General features: G+C 38.5%; 1 protein-coding gene across 1 annotated transcript in view; it reads right to left on the bottom strand.

Moving 5' to 3' along the window:
* LOC134348796 (uridine phosphorylase 2-like) overlaps positions 1-16,674 on the bottom strand; it is a 47,458-nt gene that overhangs the window by 2,679 nt on the left and 28,105 nt on the right. The window contains 5 exon segments of the mRNA XM_063052599.1: positions 188-328; positions 2,015-2,224; positions 9,286-9,400; positions 13,313-13,471; positions 16,274-16,391. Of these exon segments, the coding sequence (XP_062908669.1) occupies positions 188-328; positions 2,015-2,224; positions 9,286-9,400; positions 13,313-13,471; positions 16,274-16,391 (743 nt within the window).

Raw genomic sequence — 16,674 nt, 5'->3', positions numbered from 1 at the left:
GAAAAATAGACAACAGCAGGCGAGATTTTTAAAAAGTCAAAATATAAAAAATTAAACATCAATAAATGAAGATCTACAAAAATTTAAATATGATATTCTTCTAATTTCTACAGTGTCAAGTTTATTCTACTTCCTCATGTAACAATTAAAAATGTGTCAGCTTATCCTGCCCTTACAAGTCTCGTACCTTTTAGATCACAACTGTGGCACATTGCAGCAAAGACAGTGGACTCCATTTCAATGTTTCTAACACCAGCTGTATAGGCCTTTTTCAAATACTCCACCTTCTTATCAATAGAAAATGAACATAAAGCACCATCCAAACGCCCTGCAGCAAACAAAAGGAAATTATGATCATTGTGTATATGATTAATAATTTGCATGAAGTGATGCATGGGACATCAGATGAAATATTACTGTTGAGCATGGAATTGAAAATATGTTATAGTCATAGAGTTATACAAGATATAGACATTTCAGCCTAACTCGTCCATGCCAACAAAGGTGCCTTCCTACATTCACCTACATTAGTCCCCATTCACCTGCATTTGGCCCATTTCCCTCTAAATCATGCCAATCCATGTACCTGTCTACATGGTCTTTATAGGTTGAAATGTTGTATCTACCTCCACTACATCCTTTGGCAGCATATACTGCACACCAACCACACTCTGTATGAAATAGCTTGCACCTTGGGTTCCCTTTAGAGATTTTCCCTTTTGCTTTAAGCCCTAGTTTTAGGTTCTCCTATCCTGGAAAAATAAGCAGGGGCTTTGGGGCTTTGTCATTCATTCTTTGGGGCACTTCTCTGTTTTCAAGGTTGCTTGCAAAGAAAAAGAATTTCAGAATGTATATTGTATACATTTCTCTGATATTAAGTGTACCTATTAAAGCCCTATTGAATGGCAGATAGAAGCACATGGGGGATGAGGTATGGTGCATGAAGTAGGCAGGTAGTAGGTGGACAAAAGGGGACACCAGGACTGGAAGGACTGGAATTGGATCAAAAGGAGAGAGTGAGAAAAGGAGGGAGTGAAAAGGAGGGAGTGAAAATGAGCTGGTGAGGGCAGATAATCAGAAATTATCAAATAGTGGAGCGCATGCTAGTAGAAGTGGTTGAAACAGGTACAATAACATTTAAAAGACATTTTGATGGGTACATAGATAAGAAAGATTTAGAAGGGTATGGTCAAGCACGCAAGTTGTACTTGCTTAGACTTGGTTTGCATCGACAAATTGCGCTGAAATACCCATTTCCATGCTGTATGACTCTATGACTAAAATGTCCTGGATATAGGTGGAAAGGGGCTGTACAAGGAGAGACAGAATAGAGTCAATATTTGAGGAGGTTATTTAAATAGGGCAAGAAAAGGAAAAAAAATACAATGGACCTACCAGTCAGCCCTGTTTGTTGTTCTTGGGTCTTGATCTTCTGAGACCCCATTTTGTCGAAATGAACACCTGCCAAATGCAAGGTTTAAGCCCAGCTGGCCTTCAGCATCTGGTCCAGATTAGTGCTGAGATGCATGGAGCATGGGGAGAGGGTCTTGGCTGAAACCAGCTTGATTCATCCCTTGTATTTAAGGTAGAATTTGTTCACTGACAAAGTGAAGCTCCAACCATCTGGCACCACTAGAAATGAAGTGGGACTGGCAGATTTTGCAGCCTATTTTTGTTATTCCAAAAAGGTAGTCCAAGGCATTATAAACAAGAGAAAATCGGCAGATGCTGGAAATCTGAGCAACACACACAAAATGCATTTTGTGTGTGTTGCCAAGATATTATAAATTTACTTTAAAAAGATGTTTCTAAATAGTGCCATGATCTTTTGAATGAACCCAGTAAGTTGAAAAAGAGTGCAGGAAATGGGCTGGTGAATCTTGGTGGTGTGTGGGAACTATCACCTGGTAAGCCAGATGCAGAAGTATTGGGATTTTTGTGCAGGCAAAATACCAAGTTATCAGAATTTGTTTGATATTACAGATTTCTAAAGCCCAACATAATTTTAACATACCTTCCTAAAAATCATGTGTGCATATGGTGTTTCCAATGATAATAGGATACTCGGCAATCTCTTTGCCACAGTTCAATAATTCTTGTGCCAGTTCCTTATCCAGTTCGGTGCTTCGAGTAATTACTTTTCCCAGAACCACTTGTTCAAACTGAGGCTGTAATAATGAATCTACTGCTGTCCCTGTTATAACCACAGTTCCAGGATCCAGACCTGCAGAAATACATTAATTCTCCAACAAAATGTCATATAATGCATTTAATATTTCAAGAGGGGACATCATTGTGTCAGATTATAACAATTTAAATTTGCACTCTGTGTCAAGCTTCTCTAAATAGGAAGACATCTCAGAGAAAAGATGGTTTCTGTTTGCTGTTTCTAATCTCCAGAAGCTCCATGCTATGAGCTTGGCCTTATTCTCATGTTTTGCAAGGTAAACTACCTCTTAACAACTCATGCTTTGTCTGTCAACCAAATACAATTACAGTCGTCAAATTACTGTTATTTTCTGTCTACCTTTAATACTGAATTTCTTTAGTTGAACATCTATTTTAAAAAATGTTATAAATATTTGATTGTAATTATGATTAATTGAATCGCTCTAAATATTAAAAAAACTGGCAATTCTTCAACATTTGAAAATTATGGTTCAAAATAAGGTTAGAATAATTAAACTTTATCCTGTCTTTAATGTCTAAAAAATGTAATAGTTTATTTTAAGGCTGTGCCCTCTCAAAAACATGGAGATTAATAATATAGTTCTAAGTTATAGCATTTATCCACAGTTTTTAATAATGTACACAAATGTATGTACTAATTGCAGAATTCCATTTGTTCTGTCTTTGTACTGATACAGTATAAAGTGAAAGGTGAAACAAATGAAAATCTCAGTTTTTTTTTTGCTTCTTTCCAGAAAATAATAAACAAAACTGGTGACTGAATTTTCATATTTTATATATTGCAATTTTGACTTTCTGTTACAAATTTCCTTTGAACAGCCAGCGTATAATCAATAATATTTGCCTTGGTCAGATGATCATGGAGTGCTAGAAACCTACAGCAGAGAAGGAAGCCATTTAGCCCATGAGTCAGGACTATCTGAAGAGTACTTATACAGCCATTTTCTAGTTCTTGGTCTGTAGGCTATGGTATGAGGCGCATTTGGAAATGTAGCTCATTCAGGTGCAGCAGGATTTATGGCCATTGTCTTTATATGAGTTCTAGAACCCCATTAATCATTGAGTGGCAACATGTCATCCAACAATTAGACCATTTTAAATTATACCCGTTGGTTATTGTACTCTCAACTAATGTTTTTTTCCAGCCATTCATTCCCTTATGATTTTATATTCCTTTATTAAATCTACTATCACTTTCCTTTATGCCAAGAGAATAATCCCAGCCTATAACCTTTCAGCAAAAAAGCTGCTGTCCTGATGATAACTTTGATGTGTAATCAAACCTTTTCTGTATTATGATGATGAGGCCTGTTTGCAGTACTCCAGCTTTGGCCTAAATCCAATCTTTTATAGCTATTTTATGCCATGGACTAATACCATTGAGTGAGGAGTCCGTAGGCACCAGGCTGGAAACCCTAGGAAACCCATATTTGTAAAATATGTGCAAAACCTCCCTATTCTTTTATTCTGTGCCACATATAATAAAATAATCCATTTCCTTTTGCTAGTAACTTGTCCTGTTCACTTTAGTGACATGTGGATGTACATTCCAAGACACTTCTGTTCCTCTAAACTTCTCAGTATCCTAACAGTTAGACCATAAATCCATAGAGTATAGGAGCAGAATTAGGTCATTTAGCCCATTGAATCTGCTCTGCCTTTTCATCATGGCTGATCCAATTTTCCTCTCAGCCCCTGTCTCCTGCTTTCTCCCCATATCCCATCATGCCCTGACCAATCAAGTATCTATCGACCTCTGTCTTAAATATACAGAAAGACTTGGCTTCCACAGCTGCCTGTGGCAAAGAATTCCACAGATTCACCACCTTTTGGCTAAAGAAATTCCTCCTAATCTCCATTCAAAAATGATGTCCCTCTATTCTGAGGCTGAGCCCTCTGGTCTTAGACTCTCACAGCATAGGAAATATCGTCTCCACACCCACTCTATCAAGGCCTTTCCCCATTTGATAAGTTTCAATGAGGTCACTCCTCATTCTTCTGAATTCTAATGAATACAGGCCCAGAGCCATCAAACGCTCTTCATATGACAAGCCATTCAGTCCTGGAATAATCTTTGTGACCCGCCTTGAAATCCTCTCCAGTTTCTCTCCGCTAACTGTTCTGGCACTCTGGTTCCCATTCCCCTGCAACTCCAGTTTAAACCCCACCATACAGCATTAACAGATCTTCCTGCTAGGATATTAGTCCCCCTCCTGTTCAGGTGCAAACCGCCCCTTCTGTATAGGTCCCACCTTCTCCGGAAGAGAGACCAATGATCCAAAAAGCTTATGCCCTCCCTCCTACACTAACTCCTTAGCCACATATTAAACTGTATAATCTTCTTAGTTCTAGACTCACTAGAACGTGGCACAGGTAGCAATCCTGAGATCACAACCCTGGAGGTCCTACCCTTTAACTTAGCACTTAACTCCCTGGACTCCCTATGCAGAACCTCATCACTCGTCCTACCTACGTCATTGGTACCTATATGGACAGGACTCCTAGCTGTTCCCCCTCCCACTTAAGAATGCTGAGGACTCAATCTGAAGTGTCCCGGATCCTTGGCACCCAGGAAGCAACATACCATCCAGGAATCTCGTTCTCGCCCACTGAACTTCTGGTCCATTCCCCTAATTAATGAATCTCCACAGTGTGTCTCTTCTTCCCCTTCCCATCTGAGTCACAGAAGTAGCCTCAGTGCCAGAGACCCGACCACTGCAACTTTCCTCTATTAGGTCATCCCCCCCGACAGTATCTAAAGTTATATACCATTTGTTGAGGGGTTGATCATACTCGTACTCCACACTGGCTCTTTAATCCCTTTCCCCTTCTGGATTGTCACCCAGTTTCCTGTGTCCTGCACCTTGGGTGTAACTATCTCTCTATATGTCCCATCTATCACCCCTTTAGCCTCCCGAATGATCTGGAGTTTATCCATTTCCAGCTCCAACTCCTTAACATGGTTTGTTAGAAATTGCAGCTGGATGCATTTCTTGCAGTTGTATTGTCAGGGACACTGGAGGTCTCCCTGTTTTCCAGCTTCTCACAAGAGGAGCATTGCACTACTCTGCCTGTCATCTCTACCTAGCTGAGCAGATGACCTCTGTATATTTGTATATGACCTCTCATATCTCAGAATTATTCTCATTCTCAGAATCTGTAATAATATCCCTCTCTATAGTTTGGCCAGAACAATGTGCCCCTCTTCTCAATGGCTTCATCATTGACTTTAGAGTCAGTCCATGATGCCCCAATACTTTGTTCCATGTTCCAAAGACAATTTATATATTTGGCATTGACCTACTCACTGTGACCAGCATCTGAGTACGTGATATCATTTTATTGTTATTAGAATGAAGTTTTGCTTCTGCATAAACATATGGTGAATAGTAAGGACCTGTCTTTAAAGTCACCTCTTACAAAACTCTGGGATATAGATCATCAGGTCCATGGGATTTATCAGCTTTCAGTCTCATCAATTTTTAATAATTTTTTCAGTTGCTCATACTTACTGGATTCTTGGTTTGCAAGTAGATGTAGCAAATTTTGTGAAGATTGGTGCAAAATGCTCTGCCATTTTTTAAATCCTGGCTCTTACATCCTTTGTTACATATTTTAAGAAATGCAGGATGCTTTTGTGGCTTTTACCTTTCCTCCCAGAAACTCATGGCCTTGAAATTTCTTTAGATTTAGTTTAAAACTTTCTCTGTCATCCCTAGAGACGGGCTTAGATGTGTAAACTGCATTCACATTTCTTCCTGTTGTCTCACAGGTGACTTTATGTTTCCCGGATTTCTGCTGCATGGTAAATCACATCCGTTTTCTGAAATGTCAGTTTAGTTTCTCAAAGCAATTTTTCTCAGACTTGAGTCTAAAATTTAAAAGATAATTCTGTTTCTCAGTATTTCTTCTGGCATTAAATACATACATCTTTATTGAACTTTCACAACCCTGTTCCACTTTGATCAAAAGAGCTACCAGTCTCTTCCTATCTCCTGTTAAATTTATACATTTTGGAGGAAATGTTTTTATTACATAGCTGGCAGTATGAGAAAATTTCGAAAGCATAGTAACTATCGGCTTTTTCATATCAGTCTGTCCAAGTGGAAAAATTTTCATTCTGACAAAAGGGTTTCAACCTGAAATTTAAATGTTTTACTTTCTCTTAATGCTGCCTGAGAGGCTGAGTGTTTCCAACATTCTCTGTTTATGCTTTGGAGTAAATCTCATATGTGTCTACACCTTTTACAATAGAAGCGTTTTTGTCTAGTGTTATTCTACCCCAATCCACATTTATCACCACAATATCGTTTTACCTAGCTGAATATCCTCTGAATCTCTGAAAATTTTCCAACATGTTTGTTTCATACAGTACTCCACATGCTGTTTCAACTAAGTTCTGCAAAGTTATATTAAAGTTTCCTGGCATTTATAATTCAAAATGGACATTTCATTAGCCTTCCAAAATTACTAATTCTAACTACATGCTAACCTTTTGTGTTTCATCTAATCGGTAACTATTATAGATAATTTTATAAAGTGTTTTTATATCTTTTGTTACAACTTTTAAAAGTAAAAAATACGTACCAAAAACTCAAAATAAACCTGCTTTCTTGCCCAGAGGACTGAAATGCAGTGAACTATTTTTAAGACAACTAGACATTCCTGAGTTGATCGTCAGTGCTTGCACCTGAAATAAAAAAAAATGATTGTATGCTATTTTATATTTGATTATGCTTTTTGCCACTTCAACAATTAATGTATTTCTCTTCATTTTGGAATGCAGTGATGGCTTTTCTGTGTATGTAGAAGTGTTGATTCCTACATTTCACTGAGACATTTAGTTTCATATCGTGTATTGTTGAGATGAGCTGACATTTATGGAAGACAAGAGAGCCTTGGAACAAGTATTAAGAAATGCCCATGGATGAGGTTCCAGCAGCAAATGGCTGAGATTTTATGAAGACCACATGGTACAAGAGAAGAATTAGGCCTTTAGGCCTACTGAGTTTGCTCCGCCATTCCATCATGGCTGATTTATTATCCCTCTCAACCCCATTCTCCTGCCTTCTCTCCGTAACCTTTGACACCTTACTTATCAAGGACCTATCAGCCTCCACTTTATATATACTCAGTGACTTAGCCTCCACAGTCATCTGTGGCAATGAGGTCCATAGATTCACCACCCTCTGTTGAAAGAAATTCCCATTATCTCTTTTCTAAAGGGACGTGTTTCTATTCTGAGTCGGAGCCTGATGATTCTAGACTCGCACTATATAAAATAGCCTTTTCATGCCTACTCTGTCTAGACCTTTCAATATTTGATAGGTTACAATGGGATCCCCTCTCATTCTTCTAAACTCCAGTGAATACTGACCCAGAGCTATCACATGCGCCTCTTAGTTAACCCTATCATTGCTGAGCTAATTCTCACAAATGAGAAAGTGCTGTTTGTGAGATAGAACAGAAGCCATCACTTGTGGAAAATGGTGAGCATGTGGGCATAAACTTGTTTGAAAGTATTAAGATCATCAATGATGTAAATTGGCTGGTTTAACTTTTATAGTAGCTAAGAAAAAAACAGATGGTGATGAGGCTGCTGAGATTGTAATGATAGCAAAAGATATAAGCTATCATTTTCTATGATGGTGGGGAGGTAAAGCTGGACTCTTCAAATATAAATGGAAACCAAACTAATTTCTACAGATCATATGACATCAGATTAAATATAAAGAAAGAAGACAAATGAACAAAAAATAAAAGCACAGAGATCTATTTAGACCATGGACCACGAAATATAGGAGCAGAATTAGGCCATTTGGACCATGAAGTCGTGTCTGCTATTTCATCATGGATGATCCTTCTTCACTCTCAGCCCCAGTCTCCTGTCTTCTCCATGTAATTTTTCATGCCTTGACTAATCAAGAATCTATCAACTCTGCCTTAAATATATCCAAAGATTTGGCCTCCGCAGCCACCTGTGGCCATAAGTACCACATATTCACCAATCTCTTACTGAGGAAATTCTTCCTTATCTCCATTTTAAATGGACATCCCTCTATTCTGAAGCTGTGTCTTCTGTTCCTAGACTCCCCACCATAGGAAACATCCTCTCCACATTATTGAGGCCTTTCATCATTCAATAGATTCCAATAAGATCCCCTCTCATTCTTCCAAATTCCTGTGAGTACAGGCTCAGAGCTGTCAGATTCTCCTCATATGATAAGCCTTTCAATCTTGCAATCATTTTTGTGAACATCCTTTGAACCCCCTCCAACGTCAGCACATCCTGTCTTAAATAAGGGGCCCAAAACTGCTCACAATACTCCAAGTAAGGCCTCACCATTAAATCCTTGCTTTCATAGAACATAGAACATAGAATAGTTCAGCACAGTACAGGCCCTTTGGCCCACAGTGTTGTGCCGACCCTTAAACCCTGCCCCCAATATAACCCCCCACCTTAAATTCCTCCAAATACCTGTCTAGTAGTCTCTTAAATTTCACTAGTGTATCTGCCTCCACCACTGACTCAGGCAGTGCATTCCACGCACCAACCACTCTCTCAGAAAAAAACCTTCCTCTAATATTCCCCTTGAACTTCCTCCCCCTTACCTTAAAGCCATGTCCTCTTGTATTGAGCAGTGGTGCCCTGGGGAAGAGGCGCTGACTGTCCACTCTATCTCATCCTCTTAATATCTTATATACCTCTGTCATGTCTCCTCTCATCCTCCTTCTCTCCAAAAAGTAAGGCCCTAGCTCCCTTAATCTCTGATCATAATGCATACTCTCTAAACCAGGCAACATCCTGGTAAATCTCCTCTGTACCCTTTCCAATGCTTCCACATCCTTCCTATCGTGAGGCGACCAGAACTGGACACGGTACTGCCAAGTGCGGCCTAACCAGAGTTTTATAGAGCTGCATCATTGACTAAATTTTGACATTGATCCCTTTGGTAACACACACATCTATCTAGAGCGTGCTTATTGTTTACTTGGTTGGCTGGGGTCCTGCTGGACACATATAGCTCCTTACATTCCTATTTGGCTTCAATTTGGACAGGAAGAGACAGAGAGCTTCAGATTTTCTTGACTTACCTATACCACCTGATGTTCCCAGACGTATGAAAGTGACATCACAACACTTGGCATGGTGAAGTAACTTAATGAGTTCATGAAGCATGATTGATATCGATGGCACACCCACTCCATGCTATAAGAAAAACAAAATCCAATTTACATTACTTTGGATATCACTGGCCTTATTATTAATTTGAAAATGGCATTATTTTGTCCCAATCTGATCTGGAAAACCTTGTCCAACAGTTGCCTGTAGTTAAACTGTTAATAACGCACCGTGATGATACAACAGAGACACAATATTAATTTATTTGAGAGGATTAGTGGCCAGTAGCAGATTACATCTGTTAATAGTGTTAATGGCAAGAGAGCACAAAGACATTACATCAGATGAAAAGTTACTTTTAAGGATCAGAGGAGTCGTTGTGCCTAATGCAACAAAAAAATAGAGCCATGGATTTTTTAAAAGTGTTTTTCCATTGCATAATCAAAAAACAATTTTTTCTTGGAAAGTTGCATGTGAGATAAGAGTCTTGTAAGACACTTCGTAACAGGCTGCAGCTTTGATAAGGTGTTATCAGTAGGTATGTGCTTCTACACTTGATATAGCTCCCCATTGGAAGTTTAATTTCAAAAGTGGTCTTCCCCCATTATGAAGAGCCATTCTGTGTAATTTACAACCACGACCTGTAGCCTCACTCATAAGTTCTAATACTGTATGAGGTAGTGAATTTTACTGTTTGCACGAAAGCCCGTTCCTAAATTTTTCTTGAGATGAGTGATTTGGTGACTAAGCTCCATAAAGTATCCATGGTTCTGCACACACCGTGATCTTGACTTTTTGAATACATACAGTTTTATTTTAGCCTATTGTTTTGCTGAATGTATGGTATTTCACAAATACAGAGCTATACAAAAACAATAAATATTGTAGAGACACACATCTAAAAATAAATTCACTTCCACCTAGGTTGCCTCAGAAAGGTCACAAAACCGTTTGGAGACAAATGATACAGGTGCTGGTTTCCCAAGGACAATTGTGCTTGCATTATAGCAACGATGGTAAAGAGATGATTGAGCTGAGCTATTCATGTCGTCTGGATGCCTGATAAAGAATCACCTAAGATGATATTCTGTTGTGACCTGTGGAGTGGTAATTGTTCCTGTGTTCTTCCAGTCATTAGATACAAGGGGTGCCTAAGACAAATCTAAAAACATGAACAGAAATGGTGGAAAGAATCAGCCAATCAGGCAATATCTGTGTGTGGGAATTTTTATATAATTTTAAATCATAATTCTTAAGCACAAAATCACAATTCATGTTGGAATTTTTGCAAATAATTGTGTCAGTATTTAACAGCAGAACTGACCCTGCATACATTTATTTTGACACTGTACAATTTAAATGTTTGGTCACCATGAGATGGTGATGACCGAATCTAGTTATTTAATATGCTTTTTAAGTTTGTTTTGCACGAGCAAAAGCCTGAAGTTCCAATGTTCAAAGAAAATGGTTAAACAACAAGCAAAGAGCAAAAAATATTCAATTATAGTTTTGGGACCTTGGCGAAAGGAAAATCATAAATCATAATTTTAATCACATTTTATTTCATTAATAAACTTCCAAATTTGATTTATTCGTGATTTTAAAACTTACTCTTGAGAACAAAAACAACAACTATCTATGGTGAAACATGTTTTAAAACTCCACTGTATACTAAAAGTTAAATCAGAAATCAACTTGAAACAAAATATACTTTAAACTATGCTGTGAAGAAAATGTTTATTAACTTGTTGTATTAGAAATTCTACAACAACTACACTACATTTATTTTCCAACCTTATGCAAAAGGCATTTTTCTACCAAGTTTTTGACAGTCCCTTCCATTCCACTCTTCCCAGTTCGAAGGACACGTGGTCCCTGTTTCCGGATTCTCAATACCAGTGATCCAAAACACTGAGCTCTCTTTTCAGATGTTCCCAGACCCAAGACTCATAGGTTCTGTGACCATGATCTGCAGGAGTTGTGATCCTAATTTCTACTGCACCCCTCAACCCTGTTAAATTAGGAGCTCTGATATTACCATAGGGATAACACCACCATAATTTGAGCAAGATTCCTTTCAGTGTGGTCAGTTCTAACATCTACTTATTTAATTTAACTATTATATATATATTTTACTTACTGTAATTCACAGTTATTTTTCTCTATTATTATCTATTGCAACGTACTGCTGTCACAAAACTTTAACAAATTTAACTCCATATGCAGGTGATATTTAACCTGATTCTGATTCTGATTCTGATTCAGAGAAGTTTCCGTGTTGCAAACTAATCAATTTGCTGCTTCAAAAAATTCAGCCTGTTTTACTATTTAATTTTAAGCCATAGAGCAATGTCAAAAAATAAAATTTAATTTGGGGAAGAAATGAATTCTGGATATCTTCTTTCAACATATTGCCTGAAAATTGATTGTACAAGCTACATCATTATTTATTCATAACTCTGTGACACCATCAGCTGAAATCAATATAAATAGCTGAATAATCTGGAGAAACTGCCCCTTTTATTCTTTATCATCGGCTCTTACTTTAACCTATTCGTGTAAGGCCAGAGATTCAAAAGTTTTTTCAAAACTTCAGTTACTGGAAATCTGAAATAAAGGCAAAAAATGCTGGATCAATCTTCAGGCCACTCAGGGACTTGGGCTAATATTATGTTTGTGACTGTATGTGCTATGTGCTGTGTATGACTGCATGTACTGTGTTTTGTACCTTGGCCCCGAAGGAAACCTGTTTTGTTTAGCTGTATACATGTGTATGGTTGAATGACAATTAAACTTAACAGCTTCTTCCACCTAGCCATCAGAATGATTAATTCACACTGACACAATTGTATTTCTAAGCTATATTGTCTGTTTGGGTGTATATCTTACTGTATAATTACAAATTCTATTCTATTTGCTATGCTATTTATTCCAAACAACTAATTTGCTCATTGCACATTCAAATGGAGACGTAGCATGAAGATTTTTACTCCTCATGTATGTGAAGGATGTAAAAAGGAAAGTCAATTCAAATATTTCTGAAATAATCAGCATGTTGTACAGCACCTGTGGAAAGAGAAGCAGGTTATGTTTCAAGTCGATGACCCTTCATCGGGGTAAGTGGTAAGTGGGCGGGAGGAGAAGATGGCGGCGCGATGCAGCACATGCGGCCCCTCCGGTGAATGATATCGTATTTGTTAAGTAGGATGCTGTGCACAATTCTGATTTGAAGGAGACAGACGTGAGAAGCACGGAGGAACGTCTGGAGAAACTTCTGAAATGCCCGGTTCGCTGCCGCTGCTACTGTGCGATCGAGAATCTCCGGAGGGAAGGCCCCAAATCCTCGGCTTTGCCTGTTGCTGGCAGCCGGGGCTGGGGTTGAAGCGCTCGGCAGAGATGGTGCTTGGTGCTTGGTGTCGGAGGGCTGGTTGGAGGCTCAAAGTTTTCAGATGACTCAGAGTCGGACTGTGGTTGGATGCTTCCAGGATGCTGCATCGGCAAGTTTGCGGCACTGGAAGTTTATGGCAGGGAGAGTTTTCTTCCTTCTCCCGTCTGCGTGAGATGATGGGATTTTCGAGAGACGTTGAACTTTTTTTTACCGTGCCCATGGCCTCTTCTTCATCAAGTTATGGTATTGCTTGCACTGTTGTAACTATATGTTATAATTTTGTGGTTTTTGTCAGTTTTTCAGTCTTGGTCTGCTTGTGTTTCTGTGATATCACACCGGAGGAACATTGTATCATTTCTCAATGCATGCATTACTAAATGACAATAAAAGAGGACTGCGTGTCCTCATAATCTAATCTAAAAAAAAAATTTGATGTTTCTGGAAAATGGCAGAAACCAAGAGGGAATATGGAAGGAGCTGCTTGAACATAGAATTTTGGCAGGAAGTATTTCTTTATTGAAGGGAATTGTTTGCATTTTACAACCACAGTATGCTGGAAACAGCAAGAAACTGCACCAGCATAATCAGTCTGTAATATACTATATAGTTACACTTATGGCCAATACAGGACCAGCCTTGTACATACTATATCTGTCTGTTGCTGCACAAATATCCAGAGTGTTACTCCCATCACCGTTTAATCCAAGCTCCATGTGCATAAGCTGTGCAAACATTCTCATCCGATTTGCACTGCCACCAACGCAAGCAAACTGAAAGATACAAGGTTCATAATTTTGATAATGTCATACTTTAACAGCACATATATCTTCCTCAAAAGTTCACTTTTTTAAGCGTATACCTGTACCTCCTCACCAGCAGTCTACTGACCCAAAAGCAACTGGGTTTTCTGTTCTTTCCATGCTGGTATGTTAACTTCAGACCCTTGTACCCTTTTTATCTAACATTTGTGCGGTGTCTTCTCAAATGTCTTTTTGAAATGGAGGTATGTCATACTGATTGTTTCCTTTTTTGTAGCCTGTTGAATTACACCGTCAAAAACACACACTATCCCCTTCTTGGAACTCTATTGACCTTACCTAATCAATTTATCATTTTTAAGTGTCCTGTTAACGTGTTCTTTTTGATGGATTCCAACATTTGGTGAACAGAAGATGTTAGGCTGGCAGGTCCATAGTTTCCCGTTATTTCTTTTCTTTATTTATTAAATAGCGGTTTTACATAATACCATAAGACATAGGAGCAGAATTAGGCCATTCAGCCCATCAAGTCTGCTCTGCTATTCCATCATTGCTGACTTATTTTCCCTCTCAACTCCATTCTCCTGCCGTCTCCCCATAACCTTTGACACCCTGACTAACCAAGATCCTGATCAATCTCTACTTTAAATATACCCAACGACTTGTCCTCCACGGAATCCATAGCAATGAATTCCACAGATTCACCAAACTCTGATGAAAAGAAATTTCTTCACATCTCTATTCTACACGGAAGTCCCTCTATCCTGAGGCTGTGCCCTCTGGTCCTAAACTCACCCACTACAGGAAACAACTCCACAGTTACTCTGTCTAGCCCTTCCAATAGGCGATAGGTTTCAGTGAGATCGTCCCTCACTCTTCTAAACTCCAGCGAGTACAAGCCCAGAGCCAACAAATGCTCTTCATATGTTAACTATTTCATTGCCGGAATCATTCTTGCGAACCTCCTCTGGACTTTCTCCCATGCCAGCACCTTAGACAAGGAGCCCATAACTGCTCACAATACTCCAAGTGTGGTCTGACCAAAGCCTTATAAAGCCTCAGCATCACATCCTTGCTCTGATATTCCAGTCCTCTTAAAATGAATGCTAACAATGCAGTTCCCTTCCTTACAACCAACTCAACTAACTAACTAAATAAATAAACCTGCAAGTTAACCTTTTGGAATCCTGCACTAGGAATCCCTGCTCCCTTTGCACCTCTGAGTTTTGAATTTTCTCCCTGTTCCAAAAATAGTCTGTGCCTTTATTCCTTCTATCAAAGTGCATTGCCATACACTTCCCTACACTATATTCCATATGCCACTTCTTTGCACGTTCTCCCAATCTGTCCAAATCTTTCTGCAGACTAACTGCCTCTCTACCTACCTCTGTATCATCTGCAAACTTGGCCACAAAGCCATCAACTCCATTATCCAAATCACTAACATAGTGTGAAAAGAATTGGTCCCAATACATTCGCTGTTTTTGCAAACATCAAAATCTAGAGAATTTTGGAAAATGATCATTAACACATCCACACATAAATACCTTTCTCAGAACCATGAAACACCAGCTTAAAAATTGTGGAGGTTTGTTTAGATTATGTCTGGATCTCCTTGATTTTCCAGTGCTTTATCATTAGTGCTGTGAAATTCTATCTTCCATACATTCATCATGGCCCTGATTTCCTTAATCTACGTCTTCTGAGTAAAGACAGATGCAAAATATTTGTTTACTATACCTATAATCATAATGCTTTCCTCTCAAAATCTTTAGAAGTATTATGTCATGGAAGGATTGAATGCAATGAACAAGTTGAGATCTAACTAGTATTATGTAAAAGTTCAATATAACTTCCCCAATTGTAATAACCGTCTTTATTTACGAATGCTAGGATCTGAAGTATTCTGCAAACTACTCTCTCAACTTCCTCTGCCACTTTCAATGGTTTATAATACCCATGTCTGTCCTTTAGAACTGCTGCGTTTTGTCTTCAGTGGAAGCTCAAGTCTAATACAGAATTAGGCTTGAGCTGACGCTGCAGTAACCTGCTGTGGTACATTTCTTGATATAAACACATTTATATTCATCCCCTGAATCACACTTACAGCCCTGTGAACAAGCGGATGTCCTTCAGACAGAGAATTTTCATGATGTTAGTTAGGAATAGGCACTGGGTAATTTAGAGGACCTGAGGGAAACAGAAATGGATATACCATGTCAATCGTAGAACTCGAGGGGCAGACTGCACGTGCTTTAGAGTTGTCATCTGAGCACTCAACTAAAAATGATCATTTAATAATTTGAATCAAGTAACATAAATAATAGCATTGGACAAAATTTTGTGCAATTCGCAGGTGATTTGAATTAAGCAACCATAAAGGAAGGTGAATGAACTATTAAATAAAAGTAAATTTTGTGCTTTCTGTGATTTGATCTATATAGGCCATTACAATTTTTAAATAAATTTACTTGAAAGAGGCAGTGGGCAGATGGTTTACATTTATATCTATGCCTTCCCATTTCTATTTCAAAGGCTGCAAAATCTGCATGGAATAAGGCAAGAAATGTTGGTATGCAGGAATGATGAACTCAATGCAGAATTAGAATTTTTTAGCAATCTCGATAAGGTGAGGGGGTTACAGTTATTATATGCAATATTTATTTCTTTCATATTTCTTTGTCTATTAAATTTAATCTCTGGATTTCTTTCATCATTATTCATTTTTACATTCATTAAAAGATCATCATGAAAGAAACACAGGCTTTTGTTTTGTATTTAGCTTTATTCTTTACACTTCCAGAAACTCCTTACCTTTACATCTCCAAACATTGCTTGTAGATTGTGTGTTTGTGTTCCCAGATCAAAATGATAAAGATAATCTTCAGGCATTGATGCCAGATGAGGATTCTTCACTTGCACAATCCCATTTCTAGAATAATTGAAAAAGCATCAAGCTCAGAATGTTCAATTCCCGTGTTACATATTAGGAAAAATACATTACTTTGCATTTGTCAGAATAAACAGCTTTATAGTTCAGATTTTCATCATGTCATGACTTTGGATAGTTTTACCAGCTTATTCAGAAAACAACCCGGCTGGTGGCGTAGTGGCGTCAGTGCCGGACTTCGGGATGAAAGGTCCCGAGTTCGAATTACAGCTGGCTGCCTGCACGCTTTCCATCCGTGCTGGGATACGTGCTGGTGATCTCTTTG

Source organism: Mobula hypostoma, chromosome 6 (assembly GCF_963921235.1).
Source record: "Mobula hypostoma chromosome 6, sMobHyp1.1, whole genome shotgun sequence".
Taxonomy (NCBI): Eukaryota; Metazoa; Chordata; class Chondrichthyes; order Myliobatiformes; family Myliobatidae; genus Mobula; species Mobula hypostoma.
This window is presented reverse-complemented; position numbering and strand designations above follow the sequence as displayed.